Raw genomic sequence first — 19,899 nt, 5'->3', positions numbered from 1 at the left:
CCTCGTGCAGTAAAAGTACTAATTCAGGCGAAAGCCCCCTCGGGGCCCCCCGAAGGGCACTTGGGACTGCTAGGGACTGAGACATCCGGACCTTTTTCCGCAGGTCGAACCATGGGAGACAGGAGCGGCGGGGACCCCCCCACACCGGAGAAGCCCCCCTATCCAGCTCCGCTTCTGCGGCCATAGACACTCCCTTCTGTGATCCCAGTGCCACCGCTGCAGTCCGCAAATGCTTCCGCGCCTTTGCTTGCCTTTCAGACCGCCCCCCCCCCCCCCTCCAGCACACTCCGTGCAGAGGAGGTCATTCAGGCCGACTGATGGGATACTACAGGCCCTGCAGGTCTCTCTGAGCTGCTTGTCTGTCATAACAAGCACCAAGAAATAAAAGCAAGGCAAAATAAAAATCCAAACAGGCAATCCTATGCTTGCTGTGCTTTCCCGCGGCCTGGATTGTGAGGGGGAGGGGCGCACCACACGGCAGCTGTCAAACCCTGAAGAGGGCGCGCTGCCCCAAGAATTTCCCGCCGGCACGGTGAACAGGCTGCTGCCACGACTGAAAACCGTGCAGCTCGTTCGGGAGTACAGCCAGCCCCCACTGGAGTGAATCTGCCCCGACCGGGCCCACCCTCCTCCGAATGATCCCCCGATCCGCCCACTTACTGCCCGGCCTGCACACGATGATCTCGCAGAGGATTTCAGCCTGCCGCATGCTTTTGCAAACCCCCAATTTCTTCCTGGTGCCTATACCCTTTTATTCAAATGTTATTGCCATACTTTAAACAGGCAGCTGCCTGTGACTTTAAAAAAACCAACAAAACACAAAGATTTAAAAGCCCAGACATACAGGAAAGCACAAAAATAAAAGTAAGGGTACTTCCCTGTCCTGGGCAGGCGGAGGGGCTTCGGGCCCACAGAGGGAACCAGACCACTGGCTGTCAGGGGTCCCGGGCATCCAACCCCCCATTCGCCCGGCTCAACCAGAGAGATGACTCTTCTGCAGGAGCCTGTCACCTTGGGGAGCAATTTTCCTTAAAATATCCAGTCAGTCAGTACTGCAGGGTAGGCACCTCTACCATCTGCTGGAGGTAGAGAAATACAGAAAGACTACAGGTGGCACTCGCGTATATGTGGCAGTGCCCAAAGTTTTGTTCTCTACCTCCATCTGCTGGTAGGGATGAATAAAACCTGCTTGTCTAGACTGATCTGGGTATGCTCAGGAAAGGCCTTTTTTTTCTTTTAAACACAGAAACAGCCCCTGAGCAACGCAGAAAAACAAAGGGAAGTTCTACTTTCCTGCTTCTGGGCATTCCTGGCTGCTGCAGTCATCTGGACTGGGTGAGAAGGCCTTAGGGGGGGAAAGTGAGGGAATTAGGACCCCTGGCTTTCTCTCCACCTGGAAATAAAGGATAGAGCCCGGCCAGGGATTTCCAGCCACCTGCTCACCCAAAAGGATGGCCCATGAAGGAACCTAACACTTCTGGAATCACCATCTTCACTTCTGTCTTCTCTCCTAACTCTATTCTAAGTTTTATTACTTTTTTTTTTTTTTTAACTAAGTTCAGACTGCAGGTCTACATCTGCTGGAGACAGAAATACTGAGGGACTGCAGGTGACACTGTTAAATAGCAGTGCCTGAAAAGTTTTTATTCTTTGCCTCCATCTGCTGGTAGGGATGCAAAACTCACTTGTCTGGACTGATCTAGGGTATGAACAAGAACAAACTAGGCTAGTCAGCGGGGTTTTAAGGGTTGGGGCTAATAGGGAGGCAAGTTAGCTAGGGTGTTTAAGAATTCATTTACTGGGGCAAACTGGGAATGAACTGGGGACACAGGTAATTACATCTGTGCGTATCTACTAAAAACACCCCCCCCACTTACGCGCTTGAGGTGGCATTTGTGTGCGTCAGTATAAAGTTGTGTGCATATGTATGCACATATAGCCGTTTTTAACATGCACACGTATGTTATAAAATTGCCATGTGCACAAGCCAGCAAACAAGCATGTGGACACACATGCAAATCTTAAAATTCACTTATTTTATGCAAAATATTGCTCCCTCCACCTTATTTTGCCTTAGTATTAACTGCAATAATTATCAGAGAATAAAGGGTATGCTTTAACAGGAATAAAATTACTGCAATTTACCAGTTCAAAACTAGAGACAAAATTCAGAGATATAAAGTGTGCAGATGAAAAAGTGTTTCACCACAGTATTTGGAATCCAAATCAATTTTGACATTCATAAGCCAGCACTCATAAGATTTCCATAAAAGACTATTTAAAAGATACAGCAATTGTGGTAGCCCGTGAACTTCCTAAAAATTTCTTGGATAAACATTTTACAGTCTAAATATCTGGGAAGTAGAGAAACCAAGTTTCCCAGTTACTATGGATTTATATCAAGTACGCCATGTGAATAACCAACAAGCTAGAAATCCCTCTGCTGAGCAGCGGACCTGAAGAGCTCCTTGTAACTGCAGAAATTCACTTTCCAGCTTCTCCATTTGTTGCCTGAGCGCTGTCAGCTGCTGCAGGTACACACGTGATGGGAAGAGCACATCCTTCACCAGGTCAAGACACTGCAGTCAAAAAAAAAACCAAAAGCCCTCAAGGATGGGACTACATATAGAGCTTTCAACAAGAACATTTACGGGGCTGTTTTAATTGATAAGTCGCCGTCCAATCCGTTGCTTCTCAGTTCAAAATAGATTGTATTAATCTGAGGAAAAAATACTGTAAAAAATAGGAAATAAAAGATAAAAAGCAACAGACTTTGTAATGGAGAAATTACTTACCTGATAGTTGTTTTCCTTAGTGTAGACAGAGACTCAGGACCAATGGGTATAGTGTACTCCTGCTAGCAGTTGGGAGACTAGTCAGATTTCAATCTGACGTCAGCCCTAGTACATATACCCCATGCAGGAAGCTCTGCTCTTCAGTATTCGCTTCGAAAAGCAACTGTGGATATATGTGTGTTTTTATAATTTTGCTAACTTGATTAACTTGTGCTGGTTGAATTGATTTCCAACTGGAGACTGCCAGTGCACTCAACCGAAAGACGCCGACAACTATGGGCGTCTTAAACTAGGGGTAAGTCTGGCTTGTCTTGCTCTCACGGATTGACACCGTGAGATTTTGGGGCAGCCGTGGGTGGGATACTGAGTCCATCTGTCTACACTAAGAAAAAAAAAAAATTATCAGATAAGTAATTTCTCCATTTCCTAGCTTGTAGCAGATGGACTCGGGACCAATGGGATGTACAAAAGCTACTCCCGAACTGGGCGGGAGGCTGCCCGTGGCCCACTTAATACTGCCCTTGCGAATGCTGAGTCCTCCTGGGCCTGGACATCCAGGCGGTAGAACCTTGAGAAGGTGTGAATGGAGGAACATGTCGCCGCCTGACAGATCTTGGCAGGTGACAGCATCTTTGTTTCTGCCCAGGACACTGCCTGGGCCCTTGTGGCATGGGCCTTGACTTGTAGAGGTGGAGGCTTTCCTGCTTCCATGTAGGCCACCTTGATTACTTCTTTGATCCAGTGGGCTATGGTTGCCTGCGAGGCCGCTTCCCCTTGTTTCTTCCTGCTGTGGAGGACGAATAGGTGGGTCCATCTTTCGTACGGATTCCGATCTTTCCATGTATCGGACTAGGAGTCTGCAGACGTTAAGATGGTGAAGAAAGCATGAGACTTCAGAGTCCTTATGCTCATCTGGTGATGGCAGCGAGATGGCTTGGTTTAGATGGAAATGAGAAACCACCTTTGGAAGGAAGGAGGGGACAGTGTGGAGCTGTATGGATCCCAGTGTGAATCTAAGGAATGGTTCCCAACAGGATGGTGCTTGAAGTTCGGAGATGCGACGGGCTGAACATATTGCCACTAGGAATGCAGTCTTCAAGGTCAGGAGCTGTAGTGACAGACCACGAGTAGGTCTGAAGGAAGCTCCTGCTAGGAAGTCTAGTACTAGATTGAGATTCCATAGGGGCACCAGCCACTTTAGTGGTGGACTGATTTGCTTGACCCCTCTCAGGAAGCGTGAAACATCTGGATGGGAAGATAGGTTGATGCCGTCCACTTTGGCTCTGAAGCAGGCCAGCACGGCCACCTGAACCTTGATGGAGTTGAGAGACAACCCCTTCAAGCCGTCCTGCAGAAATTCTGAGGGATCTCAGAAATCACCTCAGGAACTCTCGACTGGGGGAGGGACCCTTACGTATCACCGCAGGAGAGTGGGGTTCATCTTGCAGAGGTAAAATTTCTCTCTCTTCTTTGATTTGGATTTTCTAACGCTGTGCAAGCGTGTGTGTCCCCCAAACTGCTTAGGAGACGGAGAAATACTGAAGAGCTAAGCTTCCTGTACGGGTATATGTAGGCTGACGTCAGATTGAAATCTGACTCCGTCTCCAATTGCTATCAGGAGTACACTATACCCATTGGTCCTGAGTCCATCTGCTACACGCTAGGAAATTGTGAGTTTATGATATTAAACACCTCAATCCAAAGAGACCCGCTCACATCTTTCCACTTATTGTCTTTCATCCCTGCAGCTCAGTTTAAGACTTCCACCCACTCTGACATGCTCCTGGTCTGGAATATGTCACCACAAGGCAATGGAAAGGTAAAAGAAGCCAGCTCAGCACAAATAGTATTGCATTAAGTTTTAAAACCTACTTTAAGAATAAGCACACAAGTTTTGGGCCAGAGGAGAATGGAATATTACATAACCAGTATGACAATGATGTGCTAATCAGACATGCTTTACAGTATGTAACACTTCTGAATATGCCAATTTCCAATAAAAGAATCCAAAACAACTTTTGTTTTTGTTTCGAGCATTACCCAAGTATAATTTCAGAGTCATTCTGGTAATTGCTAAACCCTTTAAATGAACTTCATATATTTTTACATTTGAGATGCAGCACATTGGCAAAACTCTTCATGTTAGTAGCCCGTTTTCAGAATTACCTGCATGGCAGCCTTGTGGCACCACCAATATAGTGAAGAGGCAGTCCTCATTAGGCACTTAACAGCATTCTTTATGCTGGAAAACATAAGCCATCCTGATGAAAGCAGTCTGTTTTGGCATGGAGAATCTGCAGAAAGTAAGTTAGATACCCTACAGGGTGGAAAAAATGGTTAAAGCAAATAGGAGTTATATTGGATTGTAACCACTGGAACATTACATTTAAAAGATTTTCACAAAGTTTACTTTAATATTGGTGGGGAAAGCCTTAAATCAAGCAAATATAGTTATATTTTCTTTCCTGTACACCTGGTTTTTAATTTTCTTGTAAACCCGATGACCTAAAGAAAAAAAAATGTACTCCCTAACTTCTAGTCTCATATTTCCTGACTAGGTTTTATTTATAGATGTTAACAGGTTACGGATAAAGAAGATTCATCCTGGTAAGAAAAATCTAGCACACCTGGCAGCTTTTCCTGCCTCACTTACCTTGTGGGGCAGCTGGGACTTTGCTCCTGAACTCTGACCTCTCTCTTCTTCACAGGTCGCAGCTTCCCTTTACATTTCAGCTTCCGCCTCTGTTGTGCTTGCTTAGATTTTGCCATTATCTAGTCTGGATTTAAAAAAAAAACAAAACACTTTACTAAGTAAAGCTTTCATACCCATGGAGGAATTCCCCTGCTATTTATTTATAAACATCTGATATTCTGCTTTTTCCAAGCTATTTGAGGCAGATTACAATCTAATTTATGTTATAAACTCATTACATGTGTATCATGGTGGGGTATATACAGTTGTAGAGAGAGGTATGAAGGAGGGTCTTATTGGTCACCTTGGATTAGCTTAAAAATGTAACAAATCACTAGCCTAGGCATATTATGGTATTTAGGATAGTGAAAGGTGCAACTTTTTTTTCTTTTAATTTATATTCTGCCTTTCAGACAGACACTTCAGATAACATTCAGGTACTGTAGGGATTTCCCTGTCCTCAGAGGACTTACAATCTAAGGGGATCATTTACTATCTTGCAGTATTTTTCCCGAAGGGGGAAAAATGCCATGAGGACATCACAAGCTGCAGTACATGAAAACTGGTTCTTACCTGCTGGTTTTTGTTCCTGTAGTACCACAGATCAGTCCAGACTCCTGGGTTTTGCCTCCCTTCCAGCAGATGGAGACAAATGTTTAGAACCACCGGCATATAACCTGGTGTACCATGTGCAATCACTCAGGATTACTATGTACTCAAGCTGATACCGAATTAAGAATACAACATCCCCTGAATGAGCAGAGAAAATACGAACTGATAACTATTATACAAAATTTAAAGTCAGAGAAAAAACCTGTGCCAATTCTTTAGACAACAAAAACAGACAAGACAGACAGAACGAGCGGACTCTCCAGAGCTGGGCGGGTTCTGGACTTAACTACAGAAATGAGAATTTGCAGATAAGAACCAAATCTTTCTTTCCCTGTACATACCCAGATCAGTCCAGACTCCTGGGATGTACCAATGCTTCCCTAACATGGGTGGGACTGTGAATCCAATTCGAAGGATGCTCTCTCTGAAACCTATAACTTCCAGAGCTTGAACATCCAATCTATAATGTCTGGCAAAGATATGCAACGTCTTCCAAGTTGCTGCCCGGCATATCTCCTGAGGAGAAATTGACACTCTGCCCAGGAAGCAGCCTGGGATCATGTCGAATTTGCTCTCACTCCCTCCGGAATCAGACAGCCGTGACAAGTAAAAGCCACACCAATAAGCCTCCTTCAACCAATGAGCAATCGTAGCCTTTGAAGCTTTCTGACCCTTCTTTGCACCACTCTACAGCACAAAAAAGGTGATCTGATCCTGAAACTGTTGGTTACCTCCAAATACCATAACAAAGCATGCCCAACAACCAAACATCTCAACTCTGAGGCATGAGGCAAACCTGATGCTAGATCCTGAAAAGCCGAAGTTCCACAGATTGACTCAAGTGGAACGCCAACACCAACTTAAGGAGAAAAAAACAGGACCGCCTCAAAGAAACATCCGAATCAGAGATCCACAAGAAAGGCTCCCGACAGGACATGGCCTGAATTTCTGAAACCCTTCTGGCCAAACAAATAGCCACCAAGAAGACCACCTTCAATGTAGGATCTTTAATGGTAGCCCTCCTAAGTGGTTTGAACGGTCCGTACACAAGCCCCGAAGGACCAAGTTAAGGTTCCAGTATGGACAAATAGCTCGAGACGGCGGGCGCAAATGTTTCGCTCCTCTAAGGAACTGCATCATGTCCGGCTGCACTGCCAGTGGTCTGCCATGGATCTTGCCCCTAAGCCTGGCTAGGGCGGAAACCTGGACTTACAAAGAGTTGTATAATAAACCCTTCACCAGTCCATTCTGCAAAAAGGTCAGAATTTGGGACAAGGTGGCTTGCTAAGGATCAATCTCCTTGAGAGCACAACAAGACTCGAAAACACTCCACACCCTAGCATAAGCTAATGAGGTGAAGGACTTATGAGCCTGTAACAAAGTGGCGATGACATCCTCTGGATATCCCCTTCTTTCTCAGATGCTGCCTCTCAAAAGCCAAGCTGCTAGACAAAAGTGATCCGCCTGATTGACAGATACAGGACCCTGATGAAGCAGGTTTGGAATATGACCCAGCCTCAATGGACCGTCCACTGCTAGATTGATCAGATCTGCAAACCAAAGCCGTCATGGCCACTCTGGAGCCACCAGGATCGATCTCTATCCTTCTGTGTAGCCTGCCCACCAGAGGCCACGGTGGAAACACAAATGAAAGTGTTGGTTGACATCGACCCCTTCTGCTCCTCGCTCTCTCCTGCGACTGAAGAAGCAAGGGGCTTTGGCATTCCTCTGAGTTGCCGTTAGATTCATGTGGGGAAACCCCCCCCCAATTGGTGCATAATGAAACTTATTGCTTCGCCTGAGAGCTCCCATTCTGCAGGGTCTAACCGCGGATGGTTGAGGAAATCAGCTTGCACATTGTCAGATCCCGCTATGTATGAAGCCGCTATCCAAGCCAAGTGCTGCTCCACCCAAGACATTAACTGTTCTGCTTCCTGAGCCACAGTTTGTCTCTTGGTCCCGCCTTGGCAGTTGATATAGGCTACCGTAGTCCATTGTTGGACAGGATCCTGACCGAGCGACCATGTATAAGAAGCAAGAACTCCTAGAGAGCCAAATGCACTGCTGAGGTGATTGATGGATCACAAAGCTTTCTGCAAAGACCACTGCCCTTGGGCTGAATGGGACTGATACACTGTTCCCCAGCCGAGACTGGCATCCGTCTTCATGACTATCCAGGGCGGAACCTCCAAGTCCACTCCATGGCACAGATGACTGGGCAAAAGCCACCAAGACAGACTGGACCGTGCCGAGGTGGTAAGCAGGAGTGAAAGATGAAACCGCTCCGAGGCTGGATTCCAATGGGACAGTAACAACTGCTGAAGAGGTCTCATAAGTAAACACCCAGGGAATGAGTTCCAAAGTGGATGCCATGGAGCCCTGCAAGTAATCCCAGACTCTGGTAACCTGGGACTGCAAGAGACTGGATCTGAGACTAACGTGAGAAAAACCTTCCCCGCTATTATTCCTGAAGTTGTGTTAGGATCTCTCTCCAGTACTATGGACGTTAAAGCAGACTGAAAAAGGAAGAGTATTATATGCGCTATTGTGTTATTAATTGTTTATTTGAAAACTGCTATCAACACAAGATGTTTGATGTATTTTTGAAAACTGATAAAAAAAAAAACCCCAAAAAACCCTTCCCCGCTCAGGTTTCGAAGCATGCTCCCAGAAAGTTCAGAATTTGTAAGGGGAGAAGATGACTCTTGGAAAGGTTTACCACCCAATCTAGGGATTGCAAACTGCGCATCACCATCTCCACCACTCGACCGCATAGGTCCTGCGACTTTGCTCGAATCAGCCAATCATCCACATTCAGGTGCACCAGAACCCCTCTCTTCTGAGGACCACCGCCACCATTACCTTGGTGAAAGTCCATGGGGTCGTTGCTAAGCCGAACGGGAGGGCACAAAAGTGAAAATGTTCCCCCAGGATCATGAACCTGAGAAACCTCATATATTCCAAACAGATCCCGATGTGCAGGTAGCCTCTGTCAGATCCAAGGATGCCAGGAACTCCCCTGTCTGAACCACCGCGATGATGGACCACAAAGTTTCCATTTGAAAACATGGCACTGAGAGCCAGGTTCACCCTTTTTAGATCCAGAATTGGACAAAAAGTGCCCTCCTTTTTGGGAACCACAAAATAGATGGAATAACGGCCTTGCCTCTCTCGTGCAGCACAACGGGAACTATGGCCCCTAACAGATGCAGGTGCTCGAGGGTTTGCTGGACCACCAATTTCTTGGCTGCCGGGCCACAAGGGGATCGCAGAAAAAGAGATTTTTGAGCAGCCGAGCAAACTCTAAAGTGTAACCCCTTCCTATCACATCCAAGACCCACTGGTCTGATGTAATCTTGGCCCACTCCTTATAAAAATGCTTGCGATGACCCCCTATCCTTGGGCTGGAGGAGTGGGCCAGCCTTATTTCATGGGAAGGCTTGTTTCTGCCGGAACCCTGGCTGGCAAAGTCCCTGCCCGTTTTATGGGCCTGAAAGGACTGGTTCCAAGACTGTGACCTCCACGAGGCCTGCCTTTGACCCATAGGACGAGCCCTGCTCTGCCAGAACTGTTGGCCCCGAAAACTAAAGCGTGCAGGGAGAGCGCCTCTGGACCCCTTGGGCTTATCTTCTGGCAATTTGTGAACTTTGTTTTCACCCAAGAGTTTGATCAGCTGCTCCAGATCTTCCCCAAAATGGAGCTTGCCCTTGAATAGTAGAGCTCCCAGTTGCGCCTTAGAGGAGACATCAGCAGACCAATTTCGCAAACCAGAGCCGCCTCCAGGCTGAGACTGCAGACACCATCGAAGTCCGAAGAAGATCGTAGATGGCATTGGCACCATAAGTGACTGCCACTTCTAGATGTTTCGCGCACTGAAACTCAGAGGGTGACAAAGTTCTGCTGTCCTGATGTTGCTGCACCCACCTCAAGGAAGCCCGAAGCATAAAGTTACTGCAGACAGCGGCCCAGATGCCTAAAGCCAAAACCTCGAAAATCCTTTTGACGTGAACTTCCAGCTTTTTATCCTGCAAATCCTTAAGGGTTGTGCCCCTGCTACGAGGATGGTCGTTTTCTTGGTAACCGCAGATTATGGACGCATTCACCTTTGCACCTGCCAGAAAAGCTTTGTGCATTAGAAGCACAAATTCTGGCAAAAAGGGCAAAAGACTATCAGAATCCTCTCACAATTAACGCCCCCCCCTGTGGGCCCCCTCAGGGGTAAAATTGGGGTGGGGGGAGAAAGTGCCAGAGGGAGATCCCCTCCCCCTGCCTGAGACTTTGTAGCAAAAGTCTCCAAAATGGCTATCATTCCCGCACCCAGTGGGTTAGGATCGCTGGCCTCACGCTGCACTTCCTTCGGCTCCCCCCCCTAGGACCAACGCTGATACAAAGAAACTGTCGCTGCCCCACCCACGGTGCCTTCACCTGCTGAGAGGCACTGGGAGCAGCGAGAGTCCCACGACAAATGCGAGGAATCGCGGCCACACATGGAGCATTGGAGCTCCTTTGGCTTGTTGGCAGTTCCCGCAAACTACACGGAGAGCCGAACCCGGGGGGGGGGGGAGAGGAAAGAAAAAAAGACCTCCGGGAGCAGCCAAAGTAAAAAAGGAACAGAGAAAATAACCCGGAGCTGCCTTCCTGCCCCACCAGTGCCAGGAAAAAAAGCAGAAGTAAGGCTATGGAGAGCGCTGTCCAAAACCTGAAAATAAAAACAAAAAGGACTTATTTAAAAAAAAAAATTTTTTAAACAAACTTTATCCTGGCAAACACATACAAACAGAAAAAGAAAGACAGTCTTATCTGGAGCCTTGGCAAAGGTTCTCTGTCCCCCTTGAACTCCGGAAAGTGAGGGAACTGAAGCACCAGTTTTCAATCTCCGGTGTGGGACACTGGAGCAAATTTAGGTCACCAACCCCTGCTCGTCCGGCCCGGCTACTAGGAGGGATGGTCCCACCAAGACCTGCCTACCCCCTAGGAGGGAAATCCTAATTTTTTGTTTGTTTAATGGGGTTCAGAACTACAGGTTTTGCACCTCCTACATCTGCTGGAGGTAAAGAAATACTGAGTGTTGGGTTTGTGGCATAGTGTGGACTCTTAGTTGCAGTGGTGATGACTCCTCCCACGGGGAGGGGCCCCGTGGGAACCACAGCGATAGGCTAGACTCAGAGAGCAGACACTTGAGAGGGAAAGCTTTATTGTACTCCTGTAGATAGATGATACTTGCACAGGAACGGATGACACAGAAGTCCAGCAATGTGCCAATAAGCTCAGACAGTCTCAGATGTAGATGATCTCACCCGGATGTACTAGGTTGGTAGTGTTCCGCAGAGCGGGATAAGCTGAACCTGGAGGGTGGAAATGGAGAGCTGGAGTATAGAGGTACTCACTGAAGAATAGTGCAGGAATCCTCTTGGCAGATGAAGGCAGACCCAAGGTCCATGGTGCAGGATACCCTGAGCTGGATAGGCCCTCGAGGAGCGAGTACCTAGGAGCGCAGATGATCCTGAAAAGAGAAGAGAGACCTCCCGAAGAGCAGTTGTTTGAGTTAGGTAGTAGAAACCCCGAAGGGTAGATGGAAGCAAGAGGCCCCCCGAGGAGCAGGTGCTCAGAGCTTCTTCAGGAGCGAGATACCCCAGAAGGTAGCGAGGAATCCAAGCGTGCAGCTTAGAAGCGGTCAGATTAGCTAAACCGAAGTCCTTGCTAACTCGTTCGTTAGGAGCGAAGCGGAGGCTTAAATACCCGGAGGTATTGATGTCATGTGGTGGGGATGCCCCCGAGGTTCCCACCATGACGCGTAGATAAGGATAGGCAGCGTGCGCGTGCCCTAGGAGGCTATGGGAAGAAGCATGGCGGACGGGGATGCCCTTGCTGTGTTGGAGACACGGAGGGTTTCGGCACCGGAGGCAGCCATCTTACCCATGGAGGAGGAGAAAGGTAAAAAAAAATAAAAATAAAAAAAAGAGGTGAGGTAGAGCGGTTGCAGCCATCTGCGACCAACGGACGCAACACTGAGGGGTTGCAGGTGGTACACCAGGTTATATGCCGGTGGTCCTGAAAATTTCTGTCTCCATCTGCTGGAAGGGAGGCAAAGCCCAGGAGTCTGGACTGATCTGGGTACGCACAGGGAATGGGAATCTACTGCAGCTGTGAAAACCAAATGGTGTCCCCCCTCCCCAAAAGAAAAATTCTGCAGGAAAAATATATTGCGCGAAAATAAGAAAATCACATGAGGGCAGCCCCATTTATTAAAGGGCCATGATGGCCTGAAATAGCCCCTTTCTCAAAGGTGAGAAAGGCTCTCTTTGGAGGTCTGGCAAGACCCTGCCCACCTCCTAGTGGTGACCCAGCAGTTGAAACAGTGATGCCCTGCTCCTTTAAAAAGAAAAAAATATCCCCCCAGTTCTTATCACATACGCCCAGCATCCCTGGAGCATCCCCTAAATTGAGCTGGTTGGTACCATTTTGATTTAAGCAACCAACTAGCCTAGAGCCAAAGAGCTGCTCTGGGCACCAGGTATGCCAAAGGAGGGGCCTAGGGTGACTGACATGTACTGTGGGGGGGACTTTTTTTTGGACGGGGAGGGGTTATTTCAGGCCATTGTGGCCCTTTAAGCAACAGCCCTGGAGCATCAGGGCTTTGATGCTCCGGGAAAGTTAGCTACAACTCCTGAGTTGTAGCTAACTTTCCAAAAAATAATGTGCGTTGCATTTTTTGAGGCAATCCATGTTATTTACATTATTTGTTTATTAAAATGCTTATATTCCACAACTTCCAATGTACATTTTGTCCAGGGGGATTAAGTTAGCTATTAATAAGCTACATTGCTTATGCATTAATGCTTTATTTTTTGCAAAAATAAAGTTCAATATTTCTACAATAAACACCATTTTTCATGTGATACGCTTATCAAATATATTCCTAATTTTGTACCCGAGGCAATGGAAGGTGAAGTGACTTGACCACGATCACAAGGTATTGTCAGCAGGATTTGAACCTTGGCTGCCCTGGTTAACAGCCTGCTGCTCTAACCATTAGGCTACCACATTAAAGCCAGGCCATGGATAATGAAGCACTCTCATGGTTGAGTCCCCATAGCCAGTGATGGAAGGAATCTGTTCTTGTCTGTCATGGTGGGTTCTGGGAGAAAGCCTGGCCAAATAGCCAAACCAAGCCAAGTTTTGAACTGTTAAACATGATTAAAGCATATGAACAATTATGATTTTCAGAAGCACCTTGTTTTTGCTTTTAGGATTTATTTCAAAATACATTTCCTGTAGTTACTAGCCAAGTCTCAGAGGGTCTAGGTGAGTGGTGCTATGTCATCCCTCTCTTGTCCAGATGGTCTGCATGAAGAGTCTGTGATGGATTTAGGATTTGGATGCCCCTAGGCACAGTTGGTATAACAAACCCTTGCACGTCCCCAAAGTACAATGGAGCAGAAGATATAAGGCAAAGGAGTTTTTGCTCTGCACTATCTGCTTCAGGCTTACCTCCTCCCCTTATATCCCCAAAATAAAAAGAAAAGGGGGGATTAGGAAATAGGGAGCAGCATGGTTTTTCTTTGTTCCCTGCTATCCCTTCCAATTCTCTGCACTGGGGGAGCAGGGGGACTACAGCAGGAAGACGACTTTCTCTCACACATGAGATTCAGCATAGCTGGGAGGCAGCAAATCTAAGGTGGCCAGCTGCAGGCCTATTGAGAAATCCAAGCCTGTGAAGGGTCATCAAGTAACATCAACCTGAAGACACCAGAAAGAACAGCAATAAGAAACCTGCATAGCTATGCCATGAGTAAGCTTTTTTTTTGTTGTTCTCCCCAGAAGCTGGAACAGCCCCTGAAAATATCTACATTCCCTATTTGGGTCAAAGTTGTGCAACAAATATTAGACATTCAAGCAATTGCTCATCTGATGTGTTAAGCAGAGTCAGGCCAATGATTTGTCATAAATAGCATCCAGTCTCGGACTGCAGCAAAGCATAGGTTGGCCACCCCCGTTACACCCTTCCAGTTTCAGGTACTCACAGGGCTGGTGCTGGAATATTTGGCACCCCCTTCAGCACTTTTTTTTTTTCTTTTTGCAGTATTGGCTCGAGCACAGCACTACTTTGGGACTAATGCCAGCAGCATTTTGCCACCTCCCCAAGATTTTGGTACTCTAGGCAACCACCTAGTTTGTCTAATGGAAATACCGGCCCTGCGTACTCATGAAGAACAAGTTTGTTAAACCCAGGGTCATATCTTTTATATTAAGCAACTTGAAAGTGATCCGTTAAACCTAATTATCATGTTTTCCTCTGTAAGTTTTGGGTGCCATATGAAATAATCCTGTTTGTTTTAAACCTGCTACCTGCCGCCTTCACTGGGTCTCAAGTCCGTGCATTAAAGCAAAAGCATATTCCACTTACAGGAAAATGTAGAGTTCACTTTCTCCATGCACAAGTCTAGCTATTTTAGGAAAACTAAACCACCCTATTTTGGCTGCATTAACAAAATCAATATAGTTTTTGATTTCCGTGAACTCTTAAACTCATATTTGTTAGAAAGTAATATATTATAAAGGTACATTATCTGCATCTATACATCCTAGAGTCAAACGCAAAAAAAAAAGTATATTTAAGAAACAAAGGAAATAGAAACTCACTGTTTCAGGAGGAAAAGGAAGCGCCCAGACTACACCGTAAAAAAACCAATTGGCACGTTAAAGTTCAAAATTAAATGCCTGGTCCTATAGACTAATCAGAGAACAGCGTTCTCTAGCAGCCGCGGGATTGGCTGCGAAGAATTAAGCAATAGCCAGTCAGCAGCTTCCTTCATTCACGAGTTGGCCAATTGGGTATGAAGTGATGGACAGGTAAAAAAGTAACCAATTAGCAAAGACTGAGACAATAGAACCGATGAAAGCCAAATACGGTCCTTCACGTTCATGTGTTCCTTAACAAGGTAATTTTTCAACTGTTACGGTCAATCAGCAGCTACAATACACAAACTAGAGAAAAATATTATATTCCTTGTGCTAAACATGTAGCAAATCAAAAGAACGTCCCTCCCCCACAGACCTTACGTTAAAAGATGCTGCCCAATCACGTCGCCCCGACTGACCTTCGGCTAATCGCGAAACCCGGTTCATTCGAAGGTTTACATTATCCAGCAGCCAACCAGAGGCGGGGGCTATTCCGACCGAGCAGCCAATCGGGACGGAGCCCCGAATGACAGCTGTCCAATGAGGGGGACCGTTGTTCTCGGGGGCTCGGCGCTGGCGTGTACGGGGCCGCCTGAGGAATGTAAATTATTCAACATGGAGACGGCGGTCAGTAAGCTGGAAGCGATGGTGAGTGCCCGTGCGCTTCCTCCCCCACTCCTCCTTGCTCCCCCGCTCTGAGCCGAGGACCGTCCGTTCGCTCGCCCTCCCGCAGAGCGCTCGAGCTCATATTTTATCCGCCGGGGGGTCGGAGGCTCCGTCTCCTAAGAGAGAAATCCCTTTTTTTCACACCCTGTTAACTGGTTTTGTTTCCCCGCCCCTTCTCGCTAGAATAAAACCGCAGAAAGCCGTGAGACGGCCGCGCTGATATAAAGGGCCGTTGTAAAACGCTCGCTTGGCTCCACTGCTTCAAATAAATTAATTTTTCTTTCGCCCTCCCACCTCACCGTCGTAGTATAATTATTTTGCTTTTTTTTTTTCTGTAAATACGCGAGACCCCACCCCCCCGGGTCGGACGAGTTTGAAATCTGCAGCTCGCGCGTTGATTGATTTGCATCCGGGTAACTGGTTCTGAAAATGGCGGGAGATGCGGACGGGGAGGGCCGGAAGGAACGGTTGGCGGTTTTATCTCTCCTTTTGCTGCACTTTCCCGCGTGCTTTTTTTTAAATTTAAGACCATTGTCTGGGAAGTCTCTTGAAACAGGGCCGCGGTCGGGTGGCCCTCTCTGCCCTGTGCCTAGCGACTTAAGGCTGCATGGCAAAGTGCTCTCCCTGCTTTACGAGGCACGGGCCTTCACTTGGGCGTACACTTTAGTGTATGCAGACCAGCGTCCTGTTTTTGACAGCTGCAAGCAGCGGGTGCTTAGAAGAAATGAACGAGAAGGGCACAAGCTGAGATGGTTACACCCTTCCAGATTCCAGCAACCTCTGTTTAGGGAAACATTGGACCCTGGATAGCACCCTTGTCTGTTATGGTAAAGACCCTATGGCTGATCCTTTGTGTGGTCCCTCTCTGAACCCTGTTGTGCTCTTTCCCTTGGTCACTTCTCTGTGGCTACTTGTCTTTGTCCACTCCTTCCCTTCCGGGTGTTATCAGAGATCCGTCATGCACGGCCTCCATTATGTCTTTTGTCTGTATCCTTTCATAAGATGAAGTTTCTGTACTTCAACACTCAGTCACTAAGTATGGGCCACAGAGCCCAGTTCTCTTTTATGAGCCTTTTTCCACCCTTGCTCATTGACTGACTGCTTGGTGTTGCCATAAGACTACTGCTTTGCGACAGCTAGAGAAGGCCAAGCTAGGAACGGACCCTCAGCCTTCTAGTGTCATTCGATTGTAATATTGAATAGGAAATAACTGTTTCCTTCTCTGCTAAATGATACATTCAGTTGCCAGCATTTCAATTTAAAGGAACTATTCCTGATTGCTAGTGACTCATCCTACTGCCCCAGGAGAAGCATTGGCTGATGAGATTCATAGTATATAATTGATCTTTACACTTGATTTATTAGTGTTCCAATGCTTTCAGGGATGAGTTCATATATGCATTGTTTTCTAGAATGTTTCTGGCAGCAAGGAGAAGGCAAATTTAACTCATACCAGGAGAAAAAGACAACACAGTAGTAATTGTGTGCCCATAGTAGTATATGTGTTTTGTTTTTTTTGGCTTGGCAGATTCCTTCTGCTCATTGGGTGTTCCAGATCAAATAGAATCAGCCCCCTCTATGTCTGTTACCCCTTCTTATTGTTTTCCTTCTATCTAATCCAGCCATTGCGGTGACATTCCTCTGACTGAGAGGCATAGACCATGGTTTCCTCCAGAGCCTGACACAAATGCACCCTTAATATAGCTAGATGGTATTGTGTGATTGCCAGGACCAATGTTTCTTCTAAGATGCCTTATGTTCCAGAGGGGGACTATCTGCTTGATTCAAAGCCTGACATTCTGACTTGGGTAGGAGAGGAAGAGGTGGGGGAATCCATGACACTGCTACTGGCTTTGATTAACAGTAGCAGTGGTGGAGTGAGGAGGAGATCAGCTAAAAGTGGATTTGAGAGGGAGGCATAGGTTGGGAGGGCTCAGGGGTGGGAGAATTACTGGAAGATGGTTTCAGAAGGGGAATTGACTAGTGAGAATTTGGATAAACTGACTCTGAGGAAGGGGATGAGAGATGCTGGGGGATGTTAGCATGAGATAGGGGATGGGTTAGGAGACAAGGGGATAATGGGATTGGCTGTGGGGATAGAGAAGATTACATGAGGGAGTGAAAAAGAGCATTGGAGTGAAGGTGAGAGATGGCATGACAGGTTGGATTAGGTGGTAGTGGAAGGCAAGATAGGGGATGAGGGTGTGCACTATTGTGTACATAACCCCCCCCTGCAAGTTTTGTTGCCTCCACCCCTATTAATCGATCATGAGAAGGTAGACAACCCCCTTATATTGGAGAGAGTATTGGCTAGGACTCCTTCCCCTGTGGGAGCTTGGCATAAATGCTGGTCTGAGAAATCACAACTTTTGGAGGTTACTACAGATATTCTACATGGTCTATGCTTTATTCATGGATCTCAATCAGATACTGTAAAATAGATATTGAAACATCCATTGTACAGTATCTTCAGCAAAGTAGAAAAACATTAAATTCGCTGCAGCCCAGAAACACTTGTTTTGTTTAGCTAGATCAAATTGAATAATTGAAATGTAATATATATACAAATTGCAATCATTTATGCAGCCAGGATACAGTCTTACTGAGGTGTTAAAATATGAACTGAAATATATATGTAAAGTAAAAAGTAACTATTAGTTACTTTGTTCTGTAACTAGTGATTGCAACTAGTTACACTTTTTACAGTAACAACTCCAGCTGGCTACATTTAAAATCAACTTGCAACACTGTTTTTTTGTATTTTGTGTTTATTTCTAAGTTTTACATTTTCAAATGTGGGAGAGGGTGAGATATAGTGGGTTTAGTACTATTTTATTAATGAAATAAAAAGTGTAATAAATGTATTATTGGTAATGGAATATACATGTATAGTATGAAAATGTATTTATTAATCACATTTTAGTTGTATCTTTTCTTCATTTTTGTGAATGAAATCTGTCAAGTGCCCTTTTCATGTTGTACTACTGGTGAGCAAACACAAAAAGCAGTGCAATGTTAAAAGGGCATTGGCCAGTGTGACTGTCCACATTGCTACTTTTCAAATGAGATGGAATTGAAGAGCTGCCTAGCTGTGTTAAGTGGTTAACATTAGAGACGTACATAAAATAACAGATGACAAAATTGAAGTTGTTTACCAGGAGAACTCTGAATAGTTGTATTAGCTATGCTTATAGGGGGGTTTTTTGTTTGTTTTTTTGTACAAGTCCATTTATATTTATTTAAGCAGATTTACTGTCAATGCGGTATTTGTCTAATGGCTTTATTCCTATATTAGTTTTATAAGCAGGGGATTTTTCTGCTAACGAATGCTCTGACTTTATTGCACTACTGTACTTTACAGCTAGCAGTGCAATAGTAATGTCAAAGCATCTGAAAGCAGAGTATGCAACAACAATTCCTCTGTGAAGCTCTTCAAATTAATATTTACTGACTCATTTCTTTAAAAAAAACCAAAATCTTTAAATCTATAGTACATTTTGTTTGATTTCAGAGGTCATTAAAAAAAATCTGTATGACTTTTGCATATACTGTCTGCTGCTTAGAAGTAATGCTATCAGTTGTACAACACAATACCTTCCTGGTTATAGAACTTGGGTTAGTGTTCTTCAAATTGAACTACCTTAAAAACTCCTGGAAGCTATTGCTTGAGGTGATCACCCTTCATACATACAGTAATGTTTGCATGCAGAGTCCAAGTGTTGTGAAAACTGATCAAGAAGAATTTGTCTTGAATGATGCAATTATCTAATGTTCCCTCTTATTTTCTTTATTTCAAAAAATATATAGGGGTAGATTTTATAAATCTGCGCCCGCGCGTACTTTTGTTCGCACACCAGGCGCAAACGAGTACGCGCGCAAAATCGCCAAGCCACGCAGCCTGCCTCCATTCCCTCTGAGGCCGCTCCAAAATCAGAGCGGCCTCGGAGGGAACTTTCCTTCCGCCTTACCCTACCTAACCCACCCCCCCCTACCTCTTGTAGTGGGGGTTTAGATAGGGCACGCCTCTGCAACACGGCCCCAATACGCCCCCCCCCCCCCCCCCCCCCCAGGAAAGCCCCGGGACTTATGCGTATCCTGGGGCTTGCACGCGCCGCCGAACCTACTCAACATAGGCTCGGCGCGCGCAGGGGGTACTTCAGCCAGGTTTTCAGGGGTACGCGCATATCCCTTACGCCTGGATCCCTGCCGGGTCCCTCTCCCGTGCCACCCCGGCATACCACGGGGGCGGCTTCGCCGGTGAGAGACGACTCCCCGGAACCCCCGGAGGCACATCCGGATGGACATACGGAGGGGGACGCCCCTCGAGCCCTAAGGATTTTTCAAAAAGAAGAGCTGGATGAACTCATCCACCATATTATTCAGGAGCTGGACCTCGACCCACCTCCAGATCCGCCGATCCCTGTGGCTCCTGCCGTCACCACCTCTTCTCGC

General features: G+C 46.3%; 2 protein-coding genes across 8 annotated transcripts in view; one reads left to right on the top strand and one right to left on the bottom strand.

Annotated features, from left to right (window-relative positions):
• PRR11 (proline rich 11) overlaps positions 1-15,338 on the bottom strand; it is a 61,801-nt gene extending 46,463 nt beyond the window's left edge. Inside the window, exons 1-4 of one of the 7 annotated variants that reach the window (XM_029611483.1) lie at positions 15,201-15,338; positions 5,449-5,572; positions 4,962-5,112; positions 2,457-2,579 (exon numbers count right to left, since the gene is read on the bottom strand). In XM_029611483.1, the coding sequence (XP_029467343.1) occupies positions 2,457-2,579; positions 4,962-5,112; positions 5,449-5,564 (390 nt within the window). In that variant the 5' untranslated portion in view covers positions 5,565-5,572; positions 15,201-15,338. The other 6 variants (XM_029611484.1, XM_029611485.1, XM_029611486.1 and 3 more) reach the window with 6 other exon arrangements.
• The window catches only part of SKA2 (spindle and kinetochore associated complex subunit 2), a 31,583-nt gene continuing 26,911 nt past the window's right edge, over positions 15,228-19,899 (top strand). The window contains exon 1 of the mRNA XM_029611489.1: positions 15,228-15,429. Within this exon, the coding sequence (XP_029467349.1) occupies positions 15,322-15,429 (108 nt within the window). The 5' untranslated portion in view covers positions 15,228-15,321. The remainder of the gene's footprint in view (positions 15,430-19,899) is intronic.

The sequence above is a fragment of the Rhinatrema bivittatum genome, chromosome 8 (assembly GCF_901001135.1).
Source record: "Rhinatrema bivittatum chromosome 8, aRhiBiv1.1, whole genome shotgun sequence".
NCBI lineage: Eukaryota > Metazoa > Chordata > Amphibia > Gymnophiona > Rhinatrematidae > Rhinatrema > Rhinatrema bivittatum.
Note: the sequence above shows the minus strand (reverse complement) of the source record. Positions and strands in the feature narration are given on the sequence as shown.